The sequence below is a fragment of the Plecotus auritus genome (assembly GCF_963455305.1).
Source record: "Plecotus auritus genome assembly, chromosome: 2".
In the NCBI taxonomy this organism is placed as follows: Eukaryota; Metazoa; Chordata; class Mammalia; order Chiroptera; family Vespertilionidae; genus Plecotus; species Plecotus auritus.
This window is the reverse complement of record NC_137771.1, coordinates 12201528-12228250: the sequence shown is the minus strand read 5'-3', so window position 1 is coordinate 12228250 and position 26723 is coordinate 12201528. Positions and strand designations below refer to the sequence as shown.

The following is a 26723-nucleotide window of genomic DNA, read 5'->3' as shown; positions in this document are numbered from 1 at the left end:
TGAAGCCTTCGATACAAAGATGATAAGCAAAAAAAAATGGAAACAACTTCAGTGCCCAACTGCAGGGGTTTAGTTAAATAAGTCACGCCTGTCCGTGCAGCGAAACACTAGGCAGCCACTAGAATTATGCTGCAGATTTATACTTAGTGGCATAAAATGTGCTCATGATAGGCTGTTGTGTTCGAAAAGTAGTTTCTGGAAGGCTTAGTCCTATCTTTATTGAAACTGTGGGTAATGCGTAGAACAAGATCTGGAGGGATTTACTCTAAGCTCTTAATGTTGTTTTTCCTTTTGTTTTTCTGATGTGATCATGCGAGATTTACATATTTTTCTTTTTGATTATCTAGTTTCAAAGGCTGTGGGATAATCAATATATATTATTATTGTATTTAAAAAAACCATAAACTACTTTTAATTGAAAAGTGGCTCCTAAGTCCTTCCTCCCTCCCTCCTTCCCTCCCTCCTTCCCTCCCTCCTTTCCTTCCTTCCTCCCTCCCTTCCTTCCTTCCTCCCTCCCTCCCTCCCTCCCTCCCTTCCTTCCTTCCTTCCTTCCTTCCTTCCTTCCTTCCTTCCTTCCTTCCTTCCTTCCTTCTTTCCTTCCCTCCCTCCCTCCCTCCCTCCCTCCCTCCCTCCCTCCCTCCCTCCCTCCCTCCCTCCCTCCCTCCCTCCCTCCCATTCCTAGGCCTGCAATTTTGAACGTGCTGCTGGGGCCACAGTCCTGTTATTTAAAATTGTAGCTTGAGTCTCGTGAGTCCCATTCTCAGCCCACTTACCCACCTATTCACTCGGCCATCCCTTCCTGTTCACTTCTTTGGCCCAACCTTGCACGGATCTACTGTCCTCATAAGGCAGAGGCTTCAGTGAGTGGCAGGCCTATGCATCCTCTTCCTACCCCTCCCTGGACCCCTGTCTGTGCACACCCACACTTTGCCCAACATATTCTTTATTGTAAAGAGAAGGGAGTCAGAAGGCTGAGATGTCAGAAAACTGCCCGAGCAGAGTTAGCCTCTCTTTCCTTCCTGGCTCCTGGGCATCATCCTGGTCCTATACGTGTGGACAGCCTTTGAGCAGGCCTCCTCTCTCTTTTTCTGTCCTTTGCTCTGCACCACCCGCCCCTCCTGGTCCCAGCCTTGTCCTCCCTTACCTCGTTGTAGGTCTGACTGGAAGGGAAGAGGCTCTTAAATGTGGATCCAAACCCAATGACATTGAAGAGGCAGGCTGGCATGAGGCTCTTAAGAGCCACCAGCATGGCATCCTGGCAGGCAAGAAAGGGATTTTCAGGCTTCGGAAGGAGTTATGACTTCTGCCGCTTCACACCGGTATTATTATCCCAGTAGGAATCTGTCTCCACACAGGCCTTCCCGCCCCCCTGCCTGCACCCAACATCCCCTTTTCCCCCAGACCAAGAAATCTGCTCATGCTGAGCGGAGGCTGGACCAAAGCCATCTCATGAAATTTCTCACTCGTGTAGCAAGTCTGACTTTTCAAAGCCATTCTATTATGGTGGCCAGTTCCATCTCACCTCCTGCTGACCCTGAGCGGTAGGGAGAGCAGGGAGCACTCATTTCTTTCCGCCAAAACAAAATTGATGTCTAAGGGAGGGATGTGGCCTGGTCCGGGTCACCCTGGTGATGGGATAGGCTTCTGGCTCTCATCCAGGGCCTTTTGCACCAGAATTCACCCAATTATCATTGACTAGGGATGAATCGCTTTGGGACAGTCTCTTTAGGTCATATTTGGTGAATGCCCAGAAGGTACTTTACCTACATTACCTCATATACTCTTCACAATAACCTTGGAAGCAGGCACAATAGTATCCCCATTTTATAGGAGAGAACACTGAGGTACAGAGAGGGGAGCAACTTGTTGGTGAGCATTCAGGTAGTAAATAGTGGAGCCAGGACTCAGACACGAGTTACTTTGCCTCCAAAATCTGTGAACATTGGAATCTTAACCTACTTTAACTATGCAATATCAGGAGACCCGGGTAAAGGTATATTGGAAAAAATGATGCCAAAAAAGAAAAGTGGAGATGACAAGAGGGAAAAAGAATGATATTGATGATGAGGCAATGATACGTATCAAGCAATTACTACATATCAAGCACTGTGATGCACTCTTTATATTACCTCATTTAATCTCTAAAAGAGTGGTTAAGAAGATGCACTTTGATGTTAAACATATTGGGGTTTAAATTGTGCCTTTACTATTGCTAACTTGACCTTGGGCTAGTTATGTCATTCCTCTGAGTCTCAGCCTGGCACATAGTAATCAGTCAGCAAGTGGTTATTATTATCTACCCAACAAGATGCATACTAATATTAATACCTCTGTTTTATAGAGGAGGAAACTGAGGCTTAGAGCATTTAGGAATTGTACTGGATCACAGAACCTAAAGATAGGACCGAAGCTTTCAAATCACAGCTCTGAGCCCTGGTCGGTGCGGCTCAATTGGTTGGACATCATCCTGTGTACCAAAGGGTTGCTGGATCGATTCTTGGCCAGAGCACATGTCCGGGTTGGGGGCTTGATCCCCAGTAGGGGGCATGCAGGAGGAAGCCGATCAATGTTTCTCTCTCACATCCATGTTTGTTTGTTTTTTTTTCCTCTCCCTCTTTCTCCCTTCCTCTCTCTAGAAATCAATTTAAACATTTTAAAAAATCTTTAAAAAGTGAAGCTTTAAAAAACAACAACACAGCTCTGAAATCTTCATTCATGTTGGCTCTGCCTTGGCACAGAACTCAGGAATTGGGGGGAGGGCTCTCTCTCACCCCCATATAGTTTATTGATGGCAGCCCAGGAATCTCAGCACGGCTTCAGGGAAACAAGCTGTTCCACCCCAGAATTTAGAAGTAAACAGCTGTAAGTGGATCCTGGCAACTTCCACACCATAAGGACCTGCAGCCCCTCTCCCACCCCCTCTGTAAACATTAACATTAATGTTCTCTTTGTTGCTTGTGTCAATACATTTTATTTCTCTATGAAAGAAGTCCAGATCTGCTTATTTTTTCATTAGCCACTAGTGTATATTCCTGCTAGCAGGAGACGTTGCTGATCCATACAGATTGTCTCTGCTCACACCTATTAGAATTTTCAAAGCCATGTTTTTGGCAGCAAGTGGCAGCTGAAGAATGAGACCAGCTGCAGGAAATTAAATTGGTTGAACTTTCCCCTTCCGCGTGGCTGTTTGGATTTCTATTCTCTCCTACATCCCTAATTCCAGTTTTTCCTAAAACTTCAACATAATCGGCCACAGTTAATGATGCAAGCAACCCCCCAATGACCTCATTATCAATGGGAGGTGGGGAAGGGTGTGTGGCCTGAGTAATTTCTACGTCTTTTTCTAAAAGGGGCAGGCGTATGTAGCAGAATGGATTGTGCTGATGCAAAGCCATTTGTGAAAGGTAACCTTGAAGCCAGGGAGCTGAGCTGGAAAAGCAAGCAAGAAAGACTCCAAGGGGGAAGGAACTGTGAGAGGAGCCCTGGTGGAAGTCATCATCAGAGAATTCTCGAATGTCAAGGTTGGAAAGGTCTTTAGTGCAGGAAATGGATTTCCACTCATGAACCAACTCCATTCAACGGGTAGTAATGGCCTGGAGCACCTTGATGAGAAACATATAGAGACTGAGTTCAGACTCAGCGTGGTAAAGAATGTCATGGTCAACTACTGATGTCTGCCTGGGCTTGGGAGAAGGGAACAAAGGGATATAGGACAAATGTTTGCCCTCCCTGTATTAATCCTTCCTTCTCATTTTACAGACAGTATAAATGAAGCCCAGAGGTGAGAATCAATTTGTCCAAAGCCACATAGCCAGCCAATGGCAGACTGGATCCTGGAACCCAGGCATTTCTCTTTTACTAAGTCATGCAGCAGAAAACACATAATCAGAAAAGAGAGCTTTTCTTAAAGGGGGAGTATGTATAATTTCCTATCAGAAAGGTGAGGAAAATGAGCACTGAACTAGGATATGGAAAGCTTAGGCTCCCTTCCTAGCACTGTGATGTTGGAAAAAACAGCCTCTCAGAGACTCAGTTTCCTTACCTGAAAATGGGCAGGGAAGGCCGATTAAATGCTCTCGAAGGGATGTTTTATGATCCCATGATACTTAGAGTAACTGTGGAGACACCTTACAAATTGGTCCAGCTGTGGAATGGGATACACATGGGCACTGGACTGTGCTTCAGCACTCCAGCACTGTGGACAGCTCCCCACCCCAGTATTTGTTTTTGATGGCTGGCAGGGGTGGGGAGAAGGTACCAACCAGTCCTACATCCCAGTGGCAAGAGGCCTCAAACAGGAACTTGGGTCCCATGTAGGATGCTCTCTCATGCTTCAAGACAGAACCCAGTCAGAGCATGACTGAGGAGTTAGCTGGCCTCACAGATCCCACCTAACCTCTCCTCTCCTTGCTTATCCTGTTGCCCTGGGAACAAGAGTTTGCTCCAGGCACAAACTGGGAAAGGAGTGAAATCTCAGGTGACAACTGAGACCTCTCCCTTCTCCTTCCCTTATGCCTTGTTTTCTTGAACTATGATCCTTTACCCAGTTCAATGAACCATGACTGGGGGCTTTTTATGCCTAAATATAGAGCAAGGCCCCATGGGGAGAAATAGATAAGCAAAGATCTGGTCCTTTCCCTTAATGAGTTTCCCATAACTCCAGATGAGACAGACATGCACAATGAGAAATACAAGGGAGAGGTGGATAAGGCTGAAACCGAGGCAAATAATCTCCTGAGGGAGAGGAAATGCCTGTGGACGTTGGGGCAAAGGTGATTACTCTGTCTTCCTCACTCATCAGAAGTCTCCACAGCTGCGAGACCATGCTCCATACATGACTGGTTTGAGGGCAGAAACTGAGTTTACAACCTGTTGTCTTTTCAGATGGCCAACCACAAAATTTTGCCCATATTAGGCATTTCAAGAAAACCAAAAAAGAACCAAGTTTTTTTCAACTGGATTCTACACATTATTTGATGACAGGGGCCATCTCCAGTGAATTTCTGATGCCAGGTCCTAGGGACAGACAGACATGGGTTTAGTTTTAGACCACACTGGCTGTGTGACCTTGGGTAGGTTATTGAAACTCTCAGGATGGGCTTTCCACTTTGGCAAATGAAGATGATAGCACTGACCTTGGGATTATTAGCTGGATTCAACACCCAGCTGTACCCTTCTCCACTTAGTACCTACTGAGGGGTGTTAGCCTGAGCAGCACTCAGCAAAGGCTGTAGAATGTCAAGGGAAGATGTGATGACGTCATCCCTTGTAAGTGGACAATAGTTCTGCCTCTGCTCATACCACTTCAGGGTTTTCTTTTGGGAGCACATTGCGTTTGGGTGTCTCTGTTCAAACTGATTTTAAAAAGTTGTTGTTCCTTTTAGACACGGAGAGCCATTTAGGAAGGTGGTTCAGATGTGGAAGGGGGGCTTCTTGGAACCAAAAGTGCTGATGAAGCTGGTTTGGGGGAGCACCGCTGATTTACCCTGGAGCACAAGACCCTGAGGTGGGGTCCTCTAACAGGTACCTTGACACGGTGGATATTGGTCCCACTCATGCTGCCACTTCTGTCAACAAGGAAGATAAACTCGCCATGGGTCTTTCTCAGGTTCGGCTGGACCGATTGGAGGTCAGGACAGAAGTTGAGCATGATGACAGAATGGTGGGGAATGTCCTTGTGGAGGCGTTTCCGGATGATTTCTGTCTGGAGGAGAAAGAAAAACCTCTCACTTGGTATTCAAGGGGTCCAGCGCTACTCACGTGGTCTCCCATTACTCACCAAGTATTGTCAAGATCCCGCTCATACTCTGCACGAGAGACTTCCAGGTTGACTGCACCTGGCTCTCTATTTGCTAGCTTTTCACTGGTTGCAACAGCAAGCATGGACTTTGGAGGCAGAAGACCTGGGTTTGAATCCCAGCTCTGTCACCGTCTAGCTGTGTGATCTTGAACAAGTCCCTCCTCTGGGCCTGTTTCTTCAATTTTAAAAACGAGGCACATAATGTTTCCTTCTCAGGGTGGTTATGAGGACGAACTGAGCTGGCACACAGATGGAGGCCCCGGCACATGTGCAGGCCTTCAGTTGAGTAGCAGTTTCTTTCTCTTTCACACTCAGTGTCTGAGCTGCTCTCTGGCTTATCTTGGCTGTGACCTTGGTTTCTCTGGTTTACTGATTCTCTCCCACTGATAACTTTCTATTCTTTCTCTAAATTTTACTTTTTGGAAAGCCTGCCCCCATCTTCCAGGTGTACTCAATTACTTGGTTTCCTCCTCTATGAACTAAGGACAAGAGTACATGTCTTGCCAAGGTGTATGAATAAATGCAATGCTTGTGAAGCCCGCGGCCCGGCAGTCATTGGCTAAATCTGTGGTCGGCAAACTGCAGCTTGCGAGCCACATGCGGCTCTTTGGCCCCTTGAGTGTGGCTCTTCCACAAAATACCACGGCCTGGGCGAGTCTATTTTGAAGAAGTGGCGTTAGAAGAAGTTTAAGTTTAAAAAATTTGGCTCTCAAAAGAAATTTCAATGGTTGTACTGTTGATATTTGGCTCTGTTGACTAATGAGTTTGCCGACCACTGGGCTAAATGGTAGCCATCATCACCGTTGCAGTTTGTCATGGGCTCAGGCATTGCTCACATGCAGCTTTGTGCTCATATCTCTGCCTCCCCTCTAGCTTGTGTGTTACTTGAAGGTAGGTCATGCCTGAGCTGCTGCTGCTTTTTTTTTTTTTTTATCTCTAGGGCTTAACACAGAGCTTGGTGCAGAGGTGGGCTTGGTAAACAAAGGGAGAACAGCACCATAGTTCTTGACCTTTTGGTGTGTTCTCTTGGCTGATGTGGTGCTAAGCCTTCCTCCTTGACGCTCCCACTCACTCTGTACCAAATCCCATTTCCTCCCTCTGGCTCCATCCGGGCTGCCTCTCTCCGTCTCTTGATCTGACTGCCTCTGGGTGGACATGTCCCTTTGTGTCTGTTTTTCAGTTTTGGTCTCTTTGAATCCCTTCCCCAACTCAGTAGATGACACCATCACTCATCCAGGTGTTCAAACCAAAGATGGAGGTCTTGTCGTTGCTTCCTCCCTTGCTCCTTCAGCAAAGGATTGCTAGTTCTGCAGCTAAAACACATCCTGAATGTGTGCCCTTTTCTGTCTCCACTGCCACCACCCAAGTTCAGGACACTACGATCTTTTGCCTCGGTCCTTGCCATCGCCTCTTACTGGCCCCTTTCCCCTACTTTTACTTCCCGGTGGTCCATTCTGTGTAGAGCAGGCAGCGAGATCATTCTCGCCATTCTCTTGCCTAAGCAATGTCTTCCCCTCATACCCCGTGCCATGGCTTATAAAGCCCCCAGGGCCTGACCGGCCTGCCTGTCCACCTCATCTTTGCCCACTCCCCACATTTCACCCACACAGCTGCCTGTTTCCCAAACATGTCACCATTATTCTGCTTCCACCAGGTCTCATTCTCAGGCAGGCTTTTTCTGGACACCTGGCTGAACAGCAGCCAGTGCTTGCCACTCATTCCCACACCGTCCTGTTTTACTTCTCTCCTGGTCCCCAGCCCTCTCCAAACTGACCGTGCTCATCTGGTTACTTCCTGTCTATCTCCCTGTGCTAGAAGGTAAGCTCCCTGAGGACAAGGATGTGTCATTTTCCGTGTGGCCTCCCCAATGCCTAGAATGGAGCCTGACATCTATTGGACACCTAGTGTTTGTTGACTGAATAAATGAGAGAATGAATCTGTGTGGGTCTGTCTACCACTGACCTGTGTGTGCAAGTTTGCTTTTTCTCTATTTGTCTCTGCTTCTCACTGCATCGCCATCTTTCCTACATGGTTATCTTTCTGTGCCATTTGCTCCCTCTTTACTAAATCACAGTTTTGACAGCTTGTCCCTCCCACTCTTCCTGATTGACATTTGCCTTCTGGCTGCCCGCCTCCCTCCTTGGCAAAGGATCACATTCTCTGTCCCGCATGGAGCTCCTTTGCCAGAACCACGACCAGCCTGGCTCTTTCGATGACAGAGCCCAAGGCAGTAACAGCCACATCAGCCTCTCAGAGAGTGGGGGCCCCTGGCTCAGGATTCTCTAATGCCTCCTCAAGCTGCCATTATCTAATTATAATAAACTCATCATTTCTTAGCAGCTTCAGGCTGGTGGCTGTCATTCCTGGAGCTCATGAGAATACAGGGTATTTGCATAACCAAGCCAAGGTGGCAAACTAATTCTCATTCGCTTCAGTGGTCCCAGAGCTAATTGATTTAAGGTTTGGTAGGCGGGGGACCCAGCCCCAGCCTGGGAGGCCCATTGCTCCCCCCAACCACGTTGTCCACATGCTGTAGTCCTCAGAGCTCAGTGCACAGCTGGCATTGCCACCCCCACTCTGAGAACCTGGCTTAGCCTCTTGTCTCTACTGACTCATCTGGGTGAGGGGGCACTTCTGGGAGAGGTATTTCCAGTGGGGTCGCTAACGTGGCAGTGATGTGATGGGCACTGAGCCATCTACACCTTCCCTTTGTCATCCTCCCAACCCCCACCGAGCAGGTGCTTCCAGTGGGACCTCTAACAGTCGGGGTGAGCAGTAAGCTGTCTACATGTGTTTCTGTACACTCCTCAGCTGCCACATCCTCTGCCCGTCAGGCCAGCAAGAACGAGAAGGGCTCCTAAATCCAGCATCATTGCCCTTCGGATTGAGTCTAAGTCCTTAGCTTTGTTGCCATCAAGGTCAAATCACAAGGGAATGGTCTTCCCCATTCCCCAGCTCATAGTTATTTTGGGGTGCTAAACCTCAGTTTTTTCATCCAACAAGCAAAGAGAATAAAAAGAAGTGGGCCACCATTCTTAAAGGTATCTTGGCCTTGAGGACCCAGCTTGGTGTGCAGGGTCATGAACAGGAGGGCGACTGCCGGTACAATTTGTGGCCACCCGCCGAGCCTCTTAGCATTTCTTCCCCACACGACCCCTCAGCGTAGGGTCTCTTGTCCTTCAGCTTCATGGAGGAGAGGGCAGGCAGAGGGGCATGATCTTCGTTAGGCTTTCCCTTCCCTGTCTTTACTGTCTATGTAATAGCCACCAAGGACCCAGAGGAAGGAACAGCAAGAGACCCATTCAACAGGTGGGAAAACAGAGGCCCAGGAGTAAAGAAAGAGCTGGGAGTGCACCAGCTGTAGGGTGCCCCTGCGGGGTAATACCTGGGGAAGCACCAGCTGAGAATTTTACCTGGCTTAGGTGCCTTGGTACCTTACGTACCTGGCTTAGGCACTAGACGGTGACCTGGCAGGCAGCGTGAGGACAGCACCGGGTGACTGCTACATCTGAGAGCCATTTGCCTCTGCCCCGCAGTGCCCGGCCCTTTGCTGCCCCCCACCCCCCGCCCCCCGCTCCCAAAGGAAACACTGATGAGGACCTGCCACCAACCTGCTGTGTGACCTCAGGCAAGTCCCTGCCCCAGCTCATTCTACTCAGTGAAGTCCAAGTCCCCAGTGCCACCCCAGCTCTGCCACCCCCGGCTCTCTCCTTCAGTCACCCTCACCTTTCGCTCTGCACTGCTGTCCTTCTTCATCCCTTTAATGAAATCTGCTCTTCCCTTCAGGTGCTGCTCAAATTCTCCCACGGTCATGTCCCCTTTCTCCATCAGGACATGTGGCATGTGGGGCTCTGCAGAGATGATATCAACTCTTGGTACGTGTCCGAGTGTGAGGGTGATGCCAGGGGCCTCAGCTTAGGGGCGGAATCCTCATAGTGGGGAGGACTTGTAGAAGGAAGAGGGGTACAGAAGCCCTGGCTGCCTGAAGCAGGGTGGGGCCATGGGAAGACTCCTTAGCTGGGAGGCAGAAGTGCCTGGTGGCCATGGCTGACCCATGGCCCCTCTCTGGGCCTCAGTTTATCCATCTGTAAAATGGGAGAGGGACTGGTTGCTCTGCTATTTTCAGGTTCTGACATTCTAATGAATTCTTAGAGACAAAAGAGTTGTTCCCCGAGAGATCAGAGCTGCCAGGGCTTCCCTGAGCTTGGGTTTCAAAGATCCTCTGCTCAGATGGCCTGTGGACAAAGTGCCCCAGTGGGTGCATGAGACCCTGGAGCCTCTGGGGCTAGGACTGGGGCAGGAGACACTCAATTCCACCAGCTAGAGCCAAGTTTCCTAGGAGGCTGGTCTCCTCTCCTCTGCCACGCACCCTACCCTTTCCCTGGCTGACCACTGGGCGAGGGGCCACCTGTCTGTGCCCCCACAGGCTTCCCAGGGGTCCCCCCTGGGGCACGGTACCGCTGGGGTGGATGAGGATCTCCACGGGCCGGTCGAAGGTGTGCCTGTTGGCCAAGGTGATGATTATGCTCTTGGCCGAGCGTGCGGACGGGGCGGCATCAGCTCGAATCTCGTGGGTGGGACTCTCTACCCCTGAGTGGCACAGAAAGGCGGGATAGGCTCAGGAGCCCTGAGAGAGACAGGGCCTTTGTGGGGGACACTAAGATGCAAGCCAGAGATGACACTCGTGCCTATCAGGGGCGCCTGACCTGCTGGGTAGCCATGGACAGGTCTCCTCAATTTCCCCATCTGCAAAGTGGGGACCCAGTGGCGGGGAGTCAAAGGAATTGCCTCTCATGGAGGCACATAAAGATAGAAGATGCTCAACGCTCGATCGGTGGGCACTCCATAAACGTCTCTCAGGCTGGAATGTCATGCTGCTCTGATAACACACTTGTTGGCGAGAAACCATATCCTTTTAAAGCCTTGAGTGGGTTGGAGAGGGAAACTGTCAGAACGATGGCTCCCAACTCCGGCTGCATGTTGGAATGGCCTGGGACCTTCTAAATAGCCAATACCCAAGGCATAGCCCAGACCAAGGGCCCCCGAAGTTCGGATGGGAGATGGGTGGTAGGATTCTGGAAGGTCCCTGGTGATTCCGCTGTGCAAGGTGAGAAGCAGGAAGCAGCTCTATGGCTGAACCGCGGGGAGGGGACCAAGAACCACCTGCTCCATGCACATCCCCAGGCAGCCATGGCGGTGGGGTGGACAGCCTTGAAGGCTCATTGGGAGGGGCTCGTCTTTGGCTGTATGCTGGGGAGCAGGAAATGGAAATCCGTACAGCTCCGTGTACTTAAGGATGTCCTCCATCCGGGCCTGTCACATTCCCCACCCTCCCCTTACTCTCTCTCTGTCCTGGGCAGCTTTGGGCCTGGAGCCCTCCCCAGCCTGGGGCCTCAAGTCTTCCTGGCGCCTACCTGGGTCTGGACAGCTCCCTCTCACCTGCGAGCAGGCATGGCCCACGGATCTCCAGCTGGAAGTTGAACTCGTATTCCATGGGGTTGGACACATCCATGTCCAGAAGAGTTGCCAGGCACAGCTTGTTCCAGGAGTCCAGGGCCCGGCCGCCGAAGCAATGCCTGTCTTTGCTGGGAAGGGGACCGAGAGGAGGCGGAGGAGGAGGCGGGCAGCCAGGACCAAGGCAGAAGGGGAGGGGGGTGCATCGTGAGAGGACATAGAGAGGACAGTGAGTCTCAGGCAGCCCTGGCTCCCCTGCAGCCCAGCCCGAAAGGGGGCTGAGGAGCTTCCTCCCTCCCCAGACCCTTACTCTCCCATTCAACCTGATCCTGGGGACAGCCTGGATTCAGACACCGGCACTGAGACCCTGGAGGGCTGGGCCAGGGGCCAGGCTCAGTGCTCCACAGCATCAGCACACATTGTTCTTCCCAGAATCCTCTGGAAAAAGCCACTTGGCCCCCGTCTCCCGCATCTCCCACACGGGGAAACGGAGGCTCAGCAAGATGAGGCAACTAGCCCCAACATTCCCACAGTCGGGACTTGGCAGAGTGAGCACCCTCACCCCGTCTGTCTGGCTCCTGTCTGACTATATCACAACCCTTCTCAAACCCCTGCTCTGTGTCCGGGAGCTGGGAGCCCTCGAATAAGCCTTGGTTTTCTCATCCATTAAATGGGGATAATAATGACATAGTTGTTTTTCATGAGTGTCTGTCCCCTGCTGAGCGCTCAAGTTTCTGGCTCTCTTTCTGTGTTGTCTCTCACCCTGTCTGTGATCCTGCTCCCTCTCCTGCCCTCCCCATGGGCACACCCTCTAAGGTCTTTGATGTATGTCCTTAAGGGCACATATACGTGGTGGCGTTTGGTTGTGAATGCACTTTAAACTGAAAAGATTATATTCTACTATGAATCTCACTTATTACTTCCCTTATTATTTAATTTTTTAAAAAATATGTTTTTATTGATTTTTAGATAGAGAGGAAGGGAGAGGGAGAGAGAGACAGAAACATCAATGAGAGAGACACATCCATCAGCTGCCTCCTGCACACCCCCTACAGGTGATTGAGCCAGCAAACCAGGCATGTGCCCTGACCAGGAATCAAACCTAGGACCTCTTGGTCCATGGGACGATGTTCAAACCACTGAGCCAGACCGACCGGGCCATTACTTCCTTTTTTTTTTTTTTTTCACTCAACACTGTTTCTAAGCTCTGTCCAAGTGTGTCAACCAAAGTCATTGCTGCGGACATAGTACCTGACATATACATCAGGGCACCTATTGTATTGTGTGAGTACTTTATATTGTACTTATTTGCTCTTGCCTCCACCTCATGTCCATGGGCACCACCACCATGAGGACCCTCATCTGTGTCCCCTTTTTGAACTTATGAAAGGATTTCTCTGAGATCCCTGGGTGTTCCAAGACTGTTCTGCATGGTGCTGTTCCAGATTCCACTTTCACCAGCACTGAACACGTCTCCTTCTCGCCTCATCCTCGCCAACCCTGGGTATTATCTGTTTTTCTCTCTCTGAGCAACTTTGAGGTTCATCAGGATTTGATGCAGGCCTCTCCCACGAGCACCTCTGCTAACTCTACCTGCTGGGGTGGGCAGGAACATGCTTCCTGGGGCCACCTCAGGGGCCTCTTGTTCCTTGACCTGCCAAAGTCTTGGCTGTCCCCAGCTCCGCCAGTACCTGCCTCTTAAATCCACGAAGGTAACATACAACCTGGTGTCCGCTGGGCTGAGACTGGCTTATGCCTACAGCTTCTCTGCTGTGGCATAAGTGTCCTCACCCTCGGCTTCAAGGTCCTACACGAACTGACTCCACATCAGCCCTCTGACCTCTCTCCTTCACTCTCCTACCTGCTACAGCTATACTAGCCTGCCCACCACTCCTCAGACACGCCAAGCCTGCTGCCCCAGGGCCTTTGCCTCTGCTGTTCTCCCCTGCAGGAATGCTAGATCTGTGCCTACATCCCCCTCACCCCCCAGGTCTCAGCTGAAATATCACTCCCCAGAGAAGCTTGGCCTGGCCCAGGACCCCTGGGTTGGGTCGATCTTTTATCTATCTATCTATCTATCTATCTATCTATCTATCTATCTATCTATCATCTATCTATCTATCTATCTATCTATCTATCTATCTATCTATCTATATTAATCCTCACCCAAGGATATTTTTCCATTGATTTTTAGAAAGTGTAGAAGAGAGAGGGAAAGACAGAGAGAAATATTGATGTGAGAGGAACACAACGATTGGTTGCCTCCTGCACGTGCCCCAACCAGGGCCCAGGCCGGAGAGGAGCCTGTAACCGAGGTGCATGCCCTTGACCAGAATCGAACCCAGGACCCTTCAGTCCACAGACCGATGCTCTATCCACTGAGCCAAAACAGCCAGGGCGGGTCCCTCTTTTATACTCTTAGCCCAATGAACGTCTCTTTCATTGTACTTTTCGCATAATTAATTATGCATGCAAGTGCACCAGTGGTTCCACATTAGTGGTGTTATTCATTGGATAATGATCTCTCCCACCAAGTTCTAAAAAGGCAGGATCTGTGATGATTTTGGATCCCTAACACTCAACTCAGTGTCTTAAGTGCATGAAAGAATAAAGCCTGGAAATTCTAATCCCAAAGTGTCCAAATTCCAGAACATCTGGCCAGTACCATTCCAAGGCATCAGGGAGATCCCAATGCTCTAAAAGTGAGCGGGGCAGGAGCCATTGTTCTGGGGGTGGCCTCTAGCGCTGAGCCTCACCTTCAACTCCATCTCCACCACCCTGCACACCCTGACTTCACCTGACAGACTCCTCACTGCCCACCTGAGACTCTGATCCTTGTCCCCTTGTCCGGGCAGGAGCTCCTTACCCTTGGGCCTGTTGGCTGGAGGGGTCACCACTCTCTGTGCAGAACTGGGGCACGGTCGGGGCGCAGACAGCAGGCAGCAGGACCCGCATGGCCCCGCTGGGCAGCGTCGGGAGCTCTGAGGAAGTGCTGATGAAGACCTTGACATTCTCCATCGGGGTGATGGTCCCCAGGTTGACCACGAAGAGGATCCGCTCCAAATCCTCATCCAAAGCCACCTTTCCCAGTGTGCAGGGGGGAGGGACGACGGAAACCCCATCTCGCAGGATGTTTCCTAAGCGCCAGGCCTGGAGTCAGCCGCTGCATACATTATCGCTACTGCCCCCTACGCTTGCTGTGTGGTAGGTCTGAGTAACCCATTTTGCGATGGGAAACAGGCTCAGTGTAGGGGTGTGACTTAGCCAAGTTCCTCAGCAAATCACTAACTCGTTGAACCAGGATCTGAACCAGGGTCTGACACCAGGCCCGTGTACTTGTACCCTGCTGGGATTGGGAGACTGGGACCCACAAAACCCTCACAGCGGGTCACATCTCCATCCACAGACCCTACATCCCCACAGAAACCACATTCAAGCATGCCCCACCCTGGGATCTATGCTTTTGCTCTTAATCTGTCCTTTCAGTTGTAAGGCCCATCCCCCCCAGCTACTTCTCCAGTCTTGCCCATCTATCCAACCCCTCCAGGAACCCCTCCAGGAACACCTCCCTGGCCCCCAATCTGTACCCCTCTTTCCCTCCTCTGACATTATCCAGACCTCTTTGGGCACAGCCACCTTCCACCTGCTCTCATGGTCACTGCTAGGCACATCCTAGCTATTCTTCCAGGCTGTGAGTGGCCATATCAGCCTGAGGGCAACTTTGCATCTTACACATGGTAAGTGCTCATTAAAATATTCTTGAATGTTTTAATGATCAGATGAACAAACATCACTTCGATCATAATCCAATGGTAACGATCACTTACATCATATGATACTTGGTCTGGATTCAAGCCCTGTCTCAAACATGTGGAGGGGAGTAAAGGAGGGGAGGAATGGGAGACATCTATAATACTGTCAACAGCTATACATATATGTATATGATGGGCTGTGTGGCCTTGGACCAGTCACTGACCCTCTCTGAGCCTCAGCATCCTCAATAGCAATTTGAGTACTTAGTCTATACCAGGGACTGCGGTGCATGCTCTGCATACATGCTCTCTGTTGAGCTTTGGTGTGTATAATTATTAGCTTCATTTTATGGATAATTTTTATTTTTTATCTGAGCTCACACTGCTTGCAAGGACTAGAATAAGGAGTCCAACCCTGGTGTGACTCATTCCACAACCTCTGAGCATAAATGACATGCTGTTCTGATCTGTAGAGAGAGCTGTAGAACCTGTTGTTGAATCCTCTGATCCTCACCATGCTTTCTAGATGAGAAGAGGAGAGATGGCCTCTATTTACAGACAGTAAGGTGAGGTTCAGAGAGGGTCAGTGACACACAGGATTCCTGACTCCTACTCTAATGCTCTCTCTACCTATGCCATTGCTACCCTTTCAGCCTGCCCGAGACTTCAGCCGGGCCCAGATCCAGCCACAGCCCTTCTGGCCTCCTTACCTGTGGCTCGAAGGTGGGTGGCATTGAAGTGGCCACCCTCCATCTTGGCTTTGTCCTTGATCTGTACCGTTACAACCCGGTCAGCAATGACTGCCTCAAAGCCGATCACCGTGGTGTACTCATCCAGCGGGTACACGAAGAGGCCTGCCGGAGCAGGACCAAGCATCACGGGGTGCCCCGGCCCCACCCTGCACACCCCTCCCCTGGGAAGGAACCCAAGCCTAGGTTGGTGCTCACTGCCATTTAGAGGATGCCAGAGCGGACTTGGGCTGGGACCTCACGGCTCTGCACTCAGGCCCGGCACTCTGTGAGCACAGGGGCTACTGGAAAAGGGACAGCAGCTCCGTGTCCCAGCCAACTCTTACTCTGCAATCTGGATTTTTATGTGACCTGTTGTGTGGGCCAAATAACACACATGTGCGTGGTGAATTTGCTATTCTTGGCTCCCAGGAGCTGGGGCGTTGGAGGAAGTAAACTAGGGTTTAAATCTGGGCCCTGCTGCCTCTCCTAGCCTGGTGACCTTGGACAAGATGTTTAGTTTCTCTAAGCCTCACAGCCCCATCTGTAAAATGGGGATAATACAGCCCAATTCGTAGGGTCATCATGAAAATGGAAAAAATAGCCACCATTTATTAAGCTATGTGCCCACATTTTTGTACCTTCGTGCTTCTCAGCCTTTAAGAGCACATAAATCATGGGTGAGGGGGTGTGTCTTGTTAAAATGCAGATTTTGACTCAGTAGTTCTGGGGTGGGGCCTAGATCTGCATTTCTAACCAGCTCCTGAGTGATGTGGATGGCTCCATGGCGTGGGGACCACAGGGATGATCAAGGTTGTATCTCATTTAATCTGCCCACCAACTCGGGGGCGGCACAATGCTGGGCCCATAGTGAGCCCTTCCCAAACCCCTGCTTCCCATCCCCCTGCACCTCAGTTTTCTCATCCATAAAATGGGGGACTGGGTCTTTTTGCATGTGGAAAGCCAAGGGGCTATCCCCAAGTTACTCAGTAATTAGTCTCCTGGGTCCCCAGTGGGTCCCATTGTAAGCCACCCTCTCCAGGATTTCTTCAACAGGGTCACTGTCTGCCCAGGAGATTTCGGAGGGGATCAACTGTGGGTGAGAGGGAATCCTATCCTGGACAAGCCACCACACAGCGCCTCCCGGTAACTCCCTTCCTGAAGTGGAAAGAGAGGAGTTTGATTTACAAATGACTCCTCCAGGCAGACATCTGTCCATAGTCCTGGCTGCCCCACCCAATGATTCATATTCGCAGGCTGTTTTTATTCCACGCTGTTCTTCTGCACTCAAGACCTCATCTGCTCCTCCCCACACCTCACCGGACAGGCGAAGGGGCTTCCTGCTTCTGGGAAGATAGTGGCTTCTCCAGAGTCACAGGGACCAGAGCCACACCTGGGGCTGGCAACTCCTGGCTTCCACTGGGTCTCGAGGCCCCTCCCACCGTGAGGCTCCCGGAGGAGTGGAGGCAGGTGGGTGTGCCTTGTGGGACCTAAACAGCGCTGGGCCAGCTGGCAGGGCTGAGCCCAAACCTGGGCTCAAATCCTGACCTGACTTGCTACCAGCTTTGAGGCCGGCTGGGCGGAAATGGTATCCCCATTTTACAGGTGAGGAAACTGAGACTCGGAGAGGGCCCAGGCCTTGCCCAATGTCCATCCTGTTGGGGTGGGGATTCAATATGGCGGAGGAGTCCTTACCCTGGAAAGACTGGGCTTCCAGGTTGCCATAGGTGAGGGATGCAGTCAGACCCAGGGCATAACCACTGACGAAGGAGGTGACATCAGAAGCAGTGAGGGGCAGGGCTGCCCCTGTCATCTGGTTCAGCAGACCGGGCATCCCGCTGGCTACTCAGCCTTCAGGGTCTGCGGGAGACAGGAAGCGCAGGAAGTGAGAGGGGCTCCCATCCCCCCACCAACCCAGTTCGCTCACTTTAGACCCCACAGGCAGTCGGAGCCTCATTCTCTTCCCTTTCCCCAAGCACTTCCCCGTCGGTGACCCTCGATAATGCTGAACTAGCAGAGAAGTGGTGATTGCATTTCTTTCCATTGCACAGTGCAGAAACTGAGGCCTGAAGACAGGGGACCCGCCTGGATTTGCACAGTGGTCTGGTGCCCAGGTAGGGCTGGTGCCCATCAGAGCCCCGTCCAGCCTGGCATTCTCCCAGCAGACAATGCCCTCCTGGCCTGACCCGCCCTCTGTCAGCCCCATAGCCTCTGAGCTGTAGATGCTTCCTTTGCAAAAGGAGGGGATGGAATAGCTCATCAAGCCCCTCCTTCTCTGATTTCAGTAAATCTACCCACTGTGTCCTCAGTGCTGCTTAAAGGAATAAAAGAATGGATGACCGTCCTCATTCCAACATGAAAGACTTCCGAGCACTTCGTAGGGCGGTGTATCCATTCTCTGTTGGGCTCCTGAGACCCCCCTGGATGACCACTGCCCCTTGAGGGATGGGGTGGGAGTGGGAAGTGAAGTCAAACAAAGGGTGTGGAATATACATCGGAGGGCAGGCTCTCTCTGGGTTTTCTTCTCTGAGCCAGGTGAAGCTACCAGGGGCTGGTAGCCTATTTGCAAGGCTGTTCAACGAGTGCTGACTGCTCTGCCTTTTCTCAAAGACGGAACTCTTCCCTCCAGGCCCCCCTCACGTCCCGCCGGGATCCTCACCCCCTCTGCCACGCCAGCAGTGTCTTTTTCATTATGTTTTCCTTTGTGGCTCAGGCCCAGACAGCTCTCAGCCCTGGCTTATCTCCCGCAGGCTGACTAACAACAGGAGGTAGATAAGGAGCAGACAGGGAGCTGCTGGATCCCCAGCTGCCTTCTCTGGGGGTTCTCTGTCCTGGTAGCCTCAGCAAAGCCTGGCTATTGGCAGGGTCAGAACAAGAGAGTGGAGTTCATTTCCTGAATCTCACCTCAGGCCACCCACACTCCCATCCTCCTCCCTCCTCCTGCTTCACTCCTGGCCCTAATGCTGATTGGGGAATGCAGCTGCAGGCAACGAGCACCCAGATGTGGGGCGAACTTGGACTTAAGGTTCAGTCCATCTTGGGGTGGAGTGTTGCCAAGGGCAACTTATCCAATCCAGTCTTCTCCTCCTACGCCTGGTGCCCACCCCAGGCTTCCTGGGGGCGTCCCTGAGCTGAGCAGTGGTGCTTGGATGAGTGATGTCGATAATACAGGGCAAAGGAAGGCCCTGGGACCCGGCCCCTTAATAATATCAGCCCGCTTGGGAAGAATAAACTTGAAATTCTTTGGGGGCTAATTCATGCATATTTTCATCAATCCGTCTAGCATTGATAAGCAATGACTACCTTCCATGCCCTAAATTTGCCAGGATTCAAATCTAAGTTTGGGTCCAAAGAGGGATGAAAGACGAGACAGCTCTGTCCTTAAGGAGCTTACAATCTAGCTGCAGAGGAGATTGTGGAGTGGGGGAAGAATTGTAAGAGCAGCTGAAATTTGTTGACCATTAAAAACTTGACAGGCACATATATGATCTCATTTAATCCCCACATCAATCATAGGTGCAGTATTATCTTGTAGATGAGGATACTGAGGCCTCAAAAGAGATGTGTTTGGTTTGCACATGAATCTGGGGTGTCTGAAGGACATAGGGGTACAATGGGCGCTTGTGTAGGGCTTTCTCCTGGGAGGAGCCCAGGGCCATCCCTGTGACAGATGGGGACCAGAGCAAATAATGCTGAACATCCACCCGTCAACCACCCCAAGCTGGGCCTCCAGTGCGCACCAGACCACAGGAAACACCTGGGAGAGACTTGACAGGGAAGAAACCACCGACGTTGTGTCCAGGACAGTGTGAAAAGCGAGGGCTCAGCCCCAGGAACGGTGTGAGCAGGTCCGACGTGGTGATATGGGCTGAGTTTAGTGCGTCAGGACCAACATGTTCCCCTCCCCACCTTCTTCCCCTCATCTGCCACCCAACCTGTCTTCACCCAGGTCCTTGACGTATGTGATGCTGAATCTGGAAAATGGGCTAGAAGGATGAGAGAAAACAGAAAGGAGACTGAATGGGTTGGGAGGAAGGAGGGGTAGGGTCATGGGGATGGGGGGACTACTAGAGGCCTTAGAGCAGCCACGGGGAGAACTGGGGAGAAAAGAGGATTCTTTAGAAGAGGTGCCCTGATTTACAAATTGGGCCCCATTCGATATTCTTTAAGGGTCAAAAAGAAAGCTTTGAATGATGTGGGGTGTCGGACTGTGTTTCTTTGAATGAAATGTCGTGCTGAGCCTGAGCGCTGAGAATACTACACAGGTTCCAGGAGGTTCCCGTGTTAAATACTAAGACTGTTTCTTGATGGTCTCGAACTTGTAAATCCCAAATGATCGCTGTCCTTGAGACAGGCCTCTTTGGACCCAAACTCAGGTTTAAATCCTGGTGCATAACTTACTGCCTCACTCACCTTAAGTCATTTAATTCCTGAATGCCAGTCCCCTCATCTATAAAACTGGGTGAGGGCAGGGGCCACTGGCTTCCATCTCACAGGCACTGTGAAGACTAAATTGAATTAAATGTGTAAAGTACCCAGCACAGTGCCTGCCATGTAGTAGGTGCCCAATAAATATTTATAAAGTGAAATAAAAAATGGATGTCAGCAACCTCCCTGAACAGGTCAGGTTCTTCCCCATCCTTGAGCCTTTTACGGGATGATTGTTGCCTTCCTCTACTGTACAAAGTCCTGTTCACCATTCAAGGCCCAGTTCCACTGTCACTTCCTCCATGAAGCCGCCCCTGGTACCCCAGTCCATCAGACACACCCTCCTAGGGCTTCCACAGCCTATGAGCACTTGTCTGTCACATCCCACATCATGAAGCACTGTAACTGCCCTTCTATAACAGCTTGTCTCCCCCACTGCCCAGGGCTGTGAGCTCTGAGAACAGCAGGCCCATCCCCTTCTTCTTGGCCCATATCCAAGCTTCCTGAACAGGGCGCAGCTCAGAGGAGGGACTCTTAATGGGGGCACCTTCCGATTCTAATGTTTTACAACCATTGCCAATGCTCATGCCCACTTTCACTTTACAGGTGGGGCAACTGACATGCAGAGAAGTCCAGAACCCAGTATTACGCAGCTGGTGAGTAGTCAGGCTCGATGAGACAGGAAGCAGCTTCCTCCAATGCTTGTCCTTGCCCTTCCCCAGGTGCTTCCCAGTCTATGCTGAGCACAGGAGAGCGTGATGGAGGGGAGGAGAGAAGAGGGGAGGGAGATGAGGTGGAGGGAGAACCAGGAGCCTGGCGAACTGGGATTGTGGGTCTTAGGGACACGGGGCTTCCTGATTGCACCCTGAGCTCACTCAGCCCCTGCCCACTCTCCAATTCCAGAAGAGGCCACTGGCGAGGCCTGTGGTCTGGGGTGCAGTTTGGGCCCTGCAGCTGCCTGGGGTGCAGTGTTCTAGGCTGAGAACAAAGACTGGACCAGCAGGTACCTGCAGCAGGTGTGGTGTGACCTGATTTAGATGCAATAAAGGACATGCAGGAAAGGGAGCAGGGAAAACAGTGCTGGGGCCCTGCCTCTCTTTAGTCATCATGCTGGCGGCGGGGAATGCCTGCATCAGGGCTTCTGGGGTCAAGAAGAAGGCCTCCCCCTCCCCCCTTGCCAGGGAATATTTGCTTCAGAAAGAGATTGGAAAGGGGTAAACTTGCCTGGTCCCTGTATCTAGTACTGCCTGGCACCAGAATCCCTGATGGCCACTTTCTGGTGGCCTTGGGTCAGTTATTTGGCTGGACTCTGCCATGTGCATATTGTGTGACCTTGAGCAAGTTACTTAACCTCTTTGTGCCTTGCCTTCTGCACCTGTAAAATGGGACCAAGATGGTGCCCAGTTCCTAGGAAACTGAGAGGATAAAGGAGAGAATGGATGCCTGTTGAGTGAGTGGGCAGGAGCCGGGCGGATCCTGATGGGCTGAGGGCTTCTCTTCTCTGCCTTCTTCCATAGGCCCTCCCTTCCTGGGCTGCGTGACCCTGTGCAGGCTGCCAGGTCAGCAGAGCTGGGAAGATCCTTGGTTCTCTTCCGAAGGGCCCATATCAGTAACCCTCTGATTCTGCCCTTGGAGATGGAATCTGCCTCGTCCTCTTTCATCCCCAGTTCAATGTTGTCCAAGAGACAGTATGGCAGACCTCCTCCCTTCACTGGAGACCTCTTACCCTCATCCTGTCCAGATCCCCCCAGATTGTATCCACAGAGTTGGGGGGCTGAGGGGGCTCAGCCAGGCCTGGACCAGATGCAGACTGAGCCCACCAAGCAATTCTGGCTCATTTACTCTGATGCTTTGCCCTCTTACCTTGGGCTAGGGGTCCTCATCCTTTTCCCTGTCGCCGACCCTACTAGAAGTCCATGCTATCACGCCCCCACTGGGAGCCTGTCCTCCAAGGACCATTCACTCACTGACCTGTACCAGCACCCCCATTAAAATGGGGGCAGGATCTCTGGATCCGGTCTGATGGTCCAATTGTTCTAGGCTTCTAGAATCCTGAAGTTCTCACATTCTGGTTCCTTCTTCCACAGCTCTTCCCCTTGGGCCCATACCCAGCTGATATAGCTAACAAATCCATGTTCCTGACACCCCCTGCCCCCATGCTCCGGCCAGTCAAGACCACTTGTTCTTTCTCCAGACAAGCCTGGCTTCCCTGCTTCCATATCTCTTTTGGTGCTGCTGGCTCTGCCAGGAATGCCACCCCCACCCCAAAACCCCTCTCTGGAGGAGTTCTTATCCATCCTTCAAGGCCTAGCTCAAATGCCACCAACTCCTTGGAGCCTTCTCAGAGTCCCGTGCTAGGTATGATTGCCCCCACTAGCACAGTTGGCATCTCTTAGGTCAGCCATCTCATTAACCATGTGTAGGTGTCCATATGGGGCACCTACTGTGTCAGACACTTATTAGGCTGGGCCACAGAGGTCAACAGATGGACAAGGACCCTGCCCTGAGGCCTTGTGTTGGTCCTATTCCCCACCCACCCAGCTAGGCTGTCCGCTCCTAGAACTCCAGACCAGAGCTCTGTTTCTCCACTGTTTGGTCCATAGCTGGTGCTTAACAATGAACTGAATGGATGAATGGCATGGGCTCACTTGCTGAATGAATGGATGAGTGGGTGAATGGAGGAATGAATAGGATGGGATGTGTCAGGGATGGGAATAGGCCTTAGCTATGGGTTCAGTTAAAGAATCTAGTAGTGGGCAAAATGCCTCTATTTCAGCCCAAAGCCTGTGGGATTCCATCCTAGAGATAGCTGTAGTCTCCTTTTGGCTGGGGAATTGGGGGGATGATCAGAACAGAAAATGCCCAGGTCTCTCAGTTTTTAGTGTGCCCACATGGCCTGAGATACCTGGAGCTGGCCAGTGGGGACAGTCAGCCCAAACCACCTCTGGCTTCTGAGGTAGCTGGGAGGCTGCATCGAGACCTGCTGAAGGAGGGAGAAAGCCACATCCAACTTTGAAAACTCCAGATAATTAAGGGCTGTCTGTAGGGTTTCTGAAGAGAGACTTTGTTGTATAACATTAAGGAGAAGGTGGTTTAAATACACATAAATGGTGCTGGCTGATAGGTGGATGAATGTGGGTTCCCTGGGGGGCAATGAGGTTCCAGCACTGGAGTCTCTGCCCTCTGAGGGTCCCTGAGAAACGAGCCCCCCATCGCTGGAAAAATCGGACTCCATTTACACAAGCTCAGCTTACACCCACCTTTCCAGGGGTACACTTGCCTGATGAGGTCCCCCGGCTGAGCTGCCAGCATCCCTGTGGCCCCATTGAAAGGCACTAAACGGTTCTCTACATGACTTGGCCTCGTCCGCATCTCCATCCCGCCACTCCCTGACTGCTGAGGAGCTGGCAGGATGATGGCGCAAAGAGAGGGCTATTGTGGAATCCAGCCTGTAGCCTCTCCCTTCCAGAACAGCTCCCTTGCACTGGGGCTTCTAGGGAACCAGAGCGGCCCGTGTACCGTGTCCTCCTGGACACCGAGTGGCACAAGGACAGACTAGGAAGCGGATTCCTGCTCCTGGGACCTGCCTTGCCTCCTCCATCACGAACACTTTCTCACTGGAAAACCTTTGAAACTCAGTTTTGCCCTCTGCATAATGGGCACGTAAAGTGGTAGTTTCCCTCCCAGGGCTATTGTGAGGGTTACTAGGGAGGTACTGTGTGTGAAGTGCTGACCCCAGCGCCTCTGTTTGGCATGGCCCAAGCCCCCTTTCCAACCTGGCTGGACTGGGGACACTCGTGTGGCCATAAGAAAGCTAAGTCAGCTTGGCCAGTGGTTGCTCAGGACATGTAGTTGGAGGCAGTCAGCCGGGGAGTGCTGAGAGACCCATTCACCCAGCAGAGAGGACAACTTGAACCTGAGCAGGAGCCCAAGGCCAGGGTCCTGGAGGAACCGCCGACCTAAAGCCCCTGGGTGCCTCTCCCACTGCCCCTGTTCCTCCAGGATTGTCCCTTGTCCTGTGGAACCGCAAACAGCAATACGTGTGCTAAGGAGAGGCCACCGGCCCGTGCAGGTGCTCGCTCCGAGCTGAACACAAGGAAAGAAACCAGGAGGGACAGAAATGCCACTCTTCCCTCCGGGCCCAGGTCATCGTCACTAGCAGTGCTTTCTACCAGGGAGCAAGGCCCTGGCCAATGGCTGGCGTCCCTCCTGGGAGGTTCATCTGGCCAGGACTGGAGGCTGGTCTTCCCTGGGGCTGGGAGGATGGTCGGAGCCCCAGCCACCAGCCCAGGAGCCTCGGCCTACCTCACCACAGAAAAGCAGTGAGCCTGCGGGCCACTCCTCAGGGCACAGTGCCCACCTCACCTTGGGCCCTCGATCATCACGGCGTGGGTCGGGATTGGAAAGAGCCAAGCACTGTCCTTGGAGAGAGAAGCCATCCGAGGCTGGGCGACGAGGGGACTGCCTGCAACTGCCACGCCAGGCCCTGGGGAGCCTGCCCAGCCACCTCCAGGTCAAGTTTAATCTACATTGGCCTGCAGAGGTGCATGTGTGCGCTCACATGAGCGCAGACACAGGGCATCCCACACAGGCACCCCTAAACATGTCAGTACATTCACACATGTCCTCCTTACCATCTCATGTGGCTCACTCCATGCATGTCACCACCTCCGGGGACACACCCCTACACACACATGCCCGACACTTTTTAAGCACTCAGTGACACCCCCTCCTGTCCAGCTAACCAAGGGAGCCTCCGTGCCCTCTGCCCTCCACCCCTGAGCAGGAGGCCTGGGGTTCCCTGTGCCCTCTGAGCCTCTGCCCGGCTGCCGCGTCCTGGCCGGGCTCAGACAGCTGATCCCAGGAAATAGGCTCCCGAGCCAGCGTGGAGGAGAGGAAGAGCGCTCTGTCTCCTCCAAGTCTTCTTCCGAAAAGGCACGCAAGAAAGGAGACTAGGAACAGAGAAGGGGGTGCCTGTTGCTCTTGGGGGGCGAGGGAAGGAGCGCAGGGAGCAGGGATGCCCCTGCCCCCAGCCTCTGTCTGCTGCGCTAAGGGTGGGCGGCCCCCGCGCTGCGCTGCGGTGCGGATCGCGGAGGGAGTCCAGGGAGGAAACTGTTGCAGCTGCTGCAGGAGATGTTATGACGGGACTTCCAGCCGGGGCTTGACGTGTTAGCAGACGCCACTGCTGCACTGCGGTGGTCCCCCTCGCCCGCCGGCCTGCCCACCTCCCTCCTCCGGAGGACCCCCTCTCCGTCCTGGAGCCCCGCTTACCTGCCAGGAGCCGGGGGACTCGGGGCTCTGAGGAGGGCGCTCAGCCGGCCAGCGGCTTTGGGGACGGTCACACTCTGGGCACCGGGAGGGCAGCAGGCACGAGCCAGTCAGCTAGGGGTGAACAGCCTGAGAGCTCCTGACCGCCCCGGGGCTCTGGAGGATGAACGAGAGATGGGGGGGACTGGGAGGTGGAGGAAACAGGTGGTAGGAAGGGGGGATAGAGAAAGGGGGGAGGCAGAGAGAGGGGAGAGAGAGAGAGAGAGAGAGAGACAGGAGAAGGAGAAGGAGATGCAGAGAGAATCACACAGAAAAGACAGACGGGGGGGGGGGGGGGGAGCAGAGAGAGAGAGAGAATTCGAGCAGCAACATGTGGTCGTGTTAGCTCTCACTTCTCATGCTGGAGCACCCGGAGCGGTCTTCTGCTGATGCACCTCTCCATGAGTGCAAGCACACAAAGTACACACTCACACTCACACATGCACATGCCCACTGACACACAAATCCACCATACATACCCCTTCCCGTGCACACACACTCGGGACAGCCCAGCTGCTGGCCCCTCATCCTCACACAGGCTGCACCAGCCCTTACCTTGCCCCAGAAGCAACACGTGTCTGGGCCAATAGTCCTTCTGTCCAGCGTGCCAGCAGCTGCCTCCCTTACCCAGAGCTGCTGGAGGGGGCACCTAGGGCTCAGCACCCAAGCCTGGCAGCCGGCTTGATCAATGCCCACATTGCGATGGCTGTTTAGGTGGCCTGCAGGAAGCAGAGCCATTTGTTTTGTCAGAGCGTAACCATGACAATCACCCCATGCGCACACGCTGGTGCTACTCTCCCCTCACCCCGCCCCTCCCCCTTTCTCCCCAGCACAGGAGAAAGCAGGAGGCCACTTAGCAGCCTCTGCTAATTCCTGCCGGGGTTAATGGCGAGGACCTGGCCAGTGCTAACAGGTCTGTGGGCAGCTCCTCCCTGGGAAATGGAGCACTGTGAAGGGTCTGCCCGGCCCTGGGGACCCTCTGCATCTCCTTGTCCCCTGGCAAGTCCATCCTAGGGCCAAATGATGCAAGCTGTCAATCCATTCTTCCCCTCCCCCCACGGCCATGATGCAGCCAAGCAGATGGCTCTGCCCATATCTGGGCATGGCAGGATAGCTACTGAGACCTTTGGTCATGCCTGTCCGGCCTTAGAGTCCCCGAGTCATCCCCTCCTGCCCCAGTCATGCCAAAGCCACATGGGAAATGTCAAGGCTTTTAGGTGGAGCTCTGGGAAGCATCAGACCAGAGGCCTGGCC

At 52.5% G+C, this 26723-nt stretch overlaps 1 protein-coding gene across 2 annotated transcripts in view; it reads right to left on the bottom strand.

Annotated features, from left to right (window-relative positions):
* Positions 1-25521, bottom strand: part of VWA5B1 (von Willebrand factor A domain containing 5B1) — a gene marked incomplete at its 3' end in the record, with an annotated part of 52507 nt that extends 26986 nt beyond the window's left edge. For both annotated transcript variants that reach the window (XM_080655616.1, XM_080655617.1), the window contains exons 1-9: positions 25434-25521; positions 17430-17594; positions 15717-15860; positions 14121-14391; positions 11240-11385; positions 10259-10390; positions 9527-9651; positions 5528-5704; positions 1145-1255 (exon numbers count right to left, since the gene is read on the bottom strand). In XM_080655616.1, coding sequence (XP_080511742.1) covers positions 1145-1255; positions 5528-5704; positions 9527-9651; positions 10259-10390; positions 11240-11385; positions 14121-14391; positions 15717-15860; positions 17430-17568 — 1245 coding nt within the window. In that variant the 5' untranslated portion in view covers positions 17569-17594; positions 25434-25521. The remainder of the gene's footprint in view (positions 1-1144; positions 1256-5527; positions 5705-9526; positions 9652-10258; positions 10391-11239; positions 11386-14120; positions 14392-15716; positions 15861-17429; positions 17595-25433) is intronic.
* Positions 25522-26723: the final 1202 nt, after the last annotated feature.